Raw genomic sequence first — 7,128 nt, forward strand, 5'->3', positions numbered from 1 at the left:
AAGACAAAGACTTGATATCAATATGCGCAGTTTTGGGAATTAACAACGACGTAGAACATTTGCAGCTACACATTTTTCGCAATCTGCAGTTTGGCAAACTTCTCTTTTTCAACGAAGTGGACGATTCAGAGAGCGAGGAAACCGACGAAGAGAAGGAAAATGACGAAGACAGCCAAAATGATGATGAAATTAAAAGTGTTTTTTCAACAGGTGTAGAAATACCTTATACAGGCGAAAAGAAGAGAAAGTCGAATTCGCAACGTATCAAGGAAGTTGATATGCCGCGATTTGCTCTAAGTTTTCGAGACATAGAAGAGTCAATTAAACATTTTGATGGGAGTGATGGAATTCCAGTTGAGGTATGGATAAGCGACTTTGAAGATCAAGCCTTACTTATGGGTTGGAATGCGCTACAAAAGCTTATCTTTGCCAAAAAGTCACTTAAAGGTGTCGCTAAGATGTTTATATTGAGCGAAAAGGGATTAAATTCGTGGAATGCATTAAAGGAGTCTTTGCTAAATGAGTTCAGGTCGAGAGTAAGCAGCAAACAAATACATATGCAACTAGGAGAGAGCAAGCGACGTGCAAACGAAAATGTGCAAGAATACTTTTATCGCATGAAAGATATTGCATCCCGAGGAAATATTGAGGACGAAGCTCTTATTCAATATGTGATCGACGGTATCGACGAACTTTCTTTAAATAAATCAATTCTGTACGGTGCTAAAAACATTAATTCAAGTACAAATTGAAGGACTACCAAACAATTAGTGCAAAATCGAAAGTTCTGGAAGGAAGTGTGAAAGACAAAAACGCTTTTGCAGCAAAAAGTGGTTCAAGAGGTGGCAAAAAGGAAGTCGTTTGCTACAACTGTGGTGAAAAGGGACATATTTCTGGTGGCTGCAGCAACAAAGAAAAAGGAAGAAAGTGTTTCAAGTGCAACAAATTTGGACACATTTCCAAGAATTGTCCACAAAGTGAAAAGGCAGTCGAAGAAAGCAAGCCCAACGCGCGAGTTTTAAGTGAGCACAGTGACATGACGAGCAAAGCAGTTTCAATCCAAAATCAGAATTGCGTGGCGCTGTTTGATACGGGCAGCAAGTTCAACATTTTGCGCGAAGACTTATACAAGCAGTTAGCTTTGCCAAGGTTGAAAGAGTGCAGTGTATATCTAATTGGATTTGGAAAAGATCGCAATGCCAATAAGATCAAGCCGATTGGACAGTGTAAGCAAGCAGTATCGATTGACAACAGTGTTTATGACTTGAACTTCTTCATAGTTCCGTGTGATTGTATGGACACTCGTTTGATAATAGGAGAAGAATTGTGCTTGCAAGCAGAAGTTTCGTTCAGTCCAAGTGGTTTGCGTGTACGAAAGTTGAACAATCTTGACGAAGATGAATTGGAATCCAATTTAATGCAAATCAAAGCAGTGCTTGACAACGAAGAACTCGATATTAATTAATCAGCCAGTGAGTATGCAAAGAAAGAGGTGCGTGAACTAATAACGAATTACATTCCTAAACCATCGAAGTCAACAAACATTGAAATGAAAATCATTTTAAACGACGAAACCCCAATCTTTTCGCGTCCGCGTAGATTTGCATTCGCTGAAACGAAAATAATTGACGAGCAGATCGAGCAGTGGCTCGGCGTAATCGAAGAGTCCGACTCTGAATTTACAAGCCCGGTAGTGCTTGCTAAGAAAAACGACGGTTCCCAACGACTTTGTGTGGATTTCAGGCGTATCAACAAGGTAATAATAAAAGACCATTTTCCGTTGCCCCTGATTGACGACCAGCTTGATCGCTTACAAGAAGCTATGATGTTCAGCACGATTGACTTGAGGAATGGCTTTTTTCATGTGCCAGTAGCCGATCCCAGCAAGAAGTACACCTCATTCGTGACCCAAAGCGGGCAGTACCAGTTCCTTAAGGTGCCTTTTGGTTTGTCAAACTCACCTGGAGTGTTTCAGAGACACATTAATGCGATTTTCCGAACGCTGACTCGCAGAGGAATCGCTCTCCCTTACGTTGACGATATCATTATACCAGAAAAGGACGAAAAGGAGGCTGTGTCGAACCTCAAAGAAGTTATAGGAACTTGCAGCAACTATGGGCTAGAACTCAACCTAAAGAAATGTCATTTCCTGCAGACCCGTATTCAGTTTTTAGGTCACATCATCGAGAATAAAACAATTTCCCCGACGCCTCAGAAGATCGATGCCGTTTCGAAATTCAAGACTCCACAGAATCTCAAGCAGCTAGAGAGTTTTCTGGGTCTTACCGGATACTTTAGAAAGTTTATCTACAATTATGCTCTTATTTCGAAACCCTTGACTGATCTGACTAAAAATAAAGCAAATTTCGTAATTGGTCCAGAAGAAGAGAACGCGATTGAATCCTTAAAAAAATACTTGACTTCCACCCCTGTTTTGGCAATTTACAACCCGAAGTATGACACCGAGGTACATACTGATGCATCAATCGATGGATTTGGCGCCGTGCTTTTGCAAAAATCACCAGATGACGGCCAATTTCACCCTGTCTACTTCATGAGTAGGAAAACAACGGATGCTCAGCGAAAATATTCAAGCTACGAAGGTATTTGCGATTATCGAGGCCATAACAAAGTTCAGAGTGTATCTCCTTGGCATTCCATTTAAGATAATCACAGATTGTAATGCATTCGCGAAGACGCTAGACAAGCAAAGCCTGTGCACTAGGGTTGCACGCTGGGTACTTTTGCTCCAAGAGTACGACTACAAAGTTGAACACCGTTCAGGTTCACGTATGAAGCACGTTGATGCCCTTTTTAGGTACCCAATAATGACGATCGTTGAAGACTCCATTGCCCTTGGTTTCAAGCAAGCGCAAGAAAAAGATGAACACCTAAAATTATTAAAATCCTAGAAGACTCCAACTCACCATATGAAGACTATTTTCTGAAGGCCGGTGTCCTGTACAAACTTTTCAAGGACTTAGAACTAATTGTAGTTCCCAAGGACATGCAGAAGCAGATCATTGGTAGAGCACATGACCGAGGACACTTTGCTATTTGCAACGAGTATTGCATCGAAAACATTGAGGAAAAAATTCAGAAGTACATCGACTGCTGCATTCCGTGCATTTTGACCAACCGCAAGCGTGGCAAACAGGAGGGCTGGTTACATCCATTGCACAAAGAGGATTTCCCGCTGCATACCTATCACATTGATTTCTTAGGTCCACTAGACTCCACAAGCAAAAATTACAAGCACATTCTCGCCGTAATCGACTCCTTTACGAAATTCTGTTGGCTTTACCCTACCAAGTCAACCACTGCCAGCGAAGTCATAGCCAAACTACGAGGCCAAAGTTATATATTTGGTAACCCAGCTTGCATTATATCGGACCGAGGCTCAGCTTTTACCGCGCAAGAGTATCTTCAGTATTGCGAAGACGAAGGCATAAAGGTGGTGAAATCAACGACAGGCCTACCACGTGTTAACGGACAAGTGGAAAGACTGAATGCCATCATTATTTCAGTTCTATCCAAACTGAGTGTGGATGATCCCACAAAGTGGTACAGACACGTCGATCGAGTTCAACAAGCCATTAACTCCACTTTTTCGAAAAGCATCGACGCCACTCCTTTTGAGGTTTTAATCGGAGTCAAAATGAGAAACAAAGATGACCAGAAGCTTCAAGAAATTATCAACAACGAGTCCATAGCCTTATTTCAGAACACGCGCAACAACCTTCGACTCAAGGCAAAAAGACAAATTTTGAAAATCCAAACCGTTATTTTTTGTTTGTAGTTTAGAGGTGGGGTCTTTCTTTAATTTCCTGTATGTGTTCATATCCTTTAATATGTCCTTCATTTTTTGGTTGTTTTTAGCTACCGTTTTGTTACCTTTGTCTGATTCACCATAGAAATTCTACATATCATAAAAACAATCGTTTTGTAGTTCATCCGTATGTCTGTATACGGATGAACTATGTCCGTATACAGACATACGGATGAACTACAAAACGGACACTGTCAATTGCGCTCATTTATATAGACATTTACTAGGGAAGGAGAAATTAGTTAACAACTCCACGTCACCGGACGCAGACGTGTAAATTAAATGTATGTCAATGAAAATTGTTTTCTGTTTGTTAGAAATATTAAAATCGTTGTTTTTATTTTATAGTTGTCCTGAAGACGGTTGCCGAAGAGCATCCGAAATATATTGACAAATAACCAAAATTAAAAAATTGTGTTATTTTTTTTAACATCCTGACCTCGAGCCGGTTAACAATTAATACATTTTTGAAAAAATTAAAATTATGATTTACTTGCGTATATGTCTAAAAACAATGAAGCTATGATAATTTGCAGCTCAATCATTAGCTATTTTATATATTTTTATTATTTCTATGGGAGCTATATGATATAGTCGTCCGATTTTGATAAAATTTAAACCGTAATTCTAAAATATTTAGCCATTACTATATGTTGAAGAACTTTAAAAAAAAAATTAAAAAGCAGCAAAGTTAAAATTTTTTTTTTATTTTTTTCCGATTGTTTCTATGAGAGCTATATGATATATATGATTTTGATGAAATTTAAACCGTAATTCTGAAATAATTAACCATTCCTATATGTCGAAGAACTAAAAAAAAATTAAAAACAAGCAAAGTTATAATTTTGTTATTCATTATACCCTTGCAGAGGGTATTATAATTTCAGTCAGAAGTTTGCAACGCAGTGAAGGAGACGTTTCCGACCCTATAAACCTATATTCTTGATCAGCATTACTAGTAGAGTCGATCTAGCCATGTCCGTCTGTCCGTCCGTCTGTCCGTCTGTCCATCCGTCTGTCCGTCTGTCCGTCCGTTTATATGCAAACTAGTCTCTCAGTTTTAAAGCTATCTGCATGAAACTTTCCCAAAAGTTGTCTTTCTATTGCAGGTAGTATATAAGTCGGAACGAGCCGGATCGGACGACTATAGCATATAGCTCCCATAGGAACAATCAAAAAAATAAATAAAAAAAATTATAACTTAGCTGTTTTTTAATTTTATTTTAGTTCTTCGGCATATAGGAATGGTTAAATATTTCAGAATTACGGTTTAAATTTCATCAAAATCGGACGACTATATCATATAGCTGCCATAGAAATAATAAAAATATATAAAATAACCAATTATTGAGCTGCAAATCATCATAGCTTCAATGTTTTAAGACATATACGCCTGTAAATCATAATTTTGATGTTTTCAAAAATGTATTATTTGTTAATCGGCTCGATGTCAGAATGTTAAAAAAATAACACAATTTTTTAATTTTGGTTATTTGTCAATATATTTCGGATGCTCTTCGGCAACCGTCTTCAGGATAACTATAAAATAATAACAACGATTTTAATATTCTTAAAAAACAGAAAACAATTTACATTTGACATACATTTAATTTGCTAGTAAATGTCTATATATAATGAGCGCTATTGTCAGTGTCCGTTTTTATGATATGTAGCATTTCTATGGTCCTTTTAATTGTGTGTACAAATTGTTTTCAAATTTGAAATATCTGTTTTCTTGAAAACAACATTTTATTATGTCCATAAATATTGCTTGCGGTATTTTACTCTGTTTTTGTATTATTGTCCATTTGCTTTTAATTATATCCAGGGCTAGATCTGTCGGTATGCTCGGAAATAATGAAATTACGTCAAATGAAATAAAACTTTCATCGTCGCCAATATTTGTGTTGTTGATTATTAAACTTATGCTATTATTGCACTTATTAAACTTGTGCTATTAAATTTTCTTTTAGCTCGTTAAATCTTTTATACTGAATCATCCAACTGTATTGAAATTTTTGTAGACATTTTTTAATGTCTTTGTTAAAGGTTTTGCTATTTTAGCATAATTTCGGGTTAGAAAACTTCGAAGTTCTGTATTTTTTTGTGGTATCGGATAATTTGAAATTGTGGAATTTTTTTCCGGATCTGTTTTTATTACATTATGAGAAACAATGTAACCAAGGAAAGAGGTTCCTTGTTTAAAGAATTTAGATTTTTCGAGAGAAATTCTCATATTTGCTCTCTGTAAAATATTATTATTTGAATTAAATCCGAGTAATGTTGCTTGATTGTGTTTCAGGAAATTATAATATCATCCATGTAGACGTGACATGTTTTTACTAATTGTTCTCTGAAAATGTCATCCATTGCTCTTTGGAAAAATTCTGGGTGCATTTCTTAAACCGAAAGGCATTCGTAAAAATTCAAATTTCCCTTTGTTAATGGAAAAGGATGTTTTTTAATATCTGAGTCTTTCATTAAAATTTTATAGAATCCTGAATCCAAGTCAATTGTTGAAGAAAATGTTGCCTTTCCTAAGTTGGCTAATACTACAGACGGGTTTTGCATCGGGTATATATGTTAACACTGTTAAGGAGTAATCATAAGTCGATACAGATCTTGGGTGATTATTGGATCACCCTAGTGTTTAGTTGCAAAATCAGCATAAACATCTTTAGGGGCCGTGCCTGGTTCTTGGCGGTGCACGGTATGGTGTTATGTTGATTTTGCTAGTGTCAGCACTTTGCTGCACGAGCGGTCGGCTTGCCGGCCGCGCGTAGCTTACGTAAAGTCATTTATGTTTTCAGTTTTAATTTGGACATTTGATAAAGAGCATTGGCTTGAATGTAAAACTCCGGCAGTGGCCGTCAACTTACTCTATTAATTGAAATTGGTTATCAAGCCTTAAGGGCCGTTAGCAACGGAGTCAGTTACTCCCAACGTAGTCTTCGTAAGAAGAGAGAAGAGAGCCATTGGCAACCGCCCGGCACATCCATATGAGCAGCCAGCCACGGTGGTAATTACGTCTTCACCCCTTCCCCCGGACCAGCCACGGTGGCAATTGGATCACAACCCTTCACCCTCACGGACAGCGGCGAGAGACAGTGCGAGGCTGCACAACTAAAACATAATTGGCACCCAACTTTAATACCGAATGCGCGACAAAAAAATATGTAAGTGGGCTGATCAAAATTAATACAGTAAAACTTCAAAAACACATACAGGGAAAAATAAATAAAAATCCCTACAAACTATTTACCCAAAATTAAAAAATATACGGTTTGAATAAAGCAATT

At 37.4% G+C, this 7,128-nt stretch overlaps 1 protein-coding gene across 1 annotated transcript; it reads left to right on the plus strand.

Annotated features, from left to right (window-relative positions):
* The first annotated feature begins 458 nt into the window (after window positions 1-458).
* Window positions 459-1,465, plus strand: LOC121467743. The gene is made up of 2 exons (XM_041709999.1): window positions 459-536; window positions 755-1,465. The coding sequence occupies exons 1-2, from the start codon at window positions 459-461 to the stop codon at window positions 1,463-1,465; spliced, it is 789 nt and encodes a 262-aa protein (XP_041565933.1).
* The last annotated feature ends 5,663 nt before the right edge of the window (window positions 1,466-7,128 follow it).

The sequence above is a fragment of the Drosophila elegans genome, unplaced genomic scaffold (genome assembly GCF_018152505.1).
Source record: "Drosophila elegans isolate 14027-0461.03 unplaced genomic scaffold, ASM1815250v1 contig_683, whole genome shotgun sequence".
Classification (NCBI taxonomy): Eukaryota; Metazoa; Arthropoda; class Insecta; order Diptera; family Drosophilidae; genus Drosophila; species Drosophila elegans.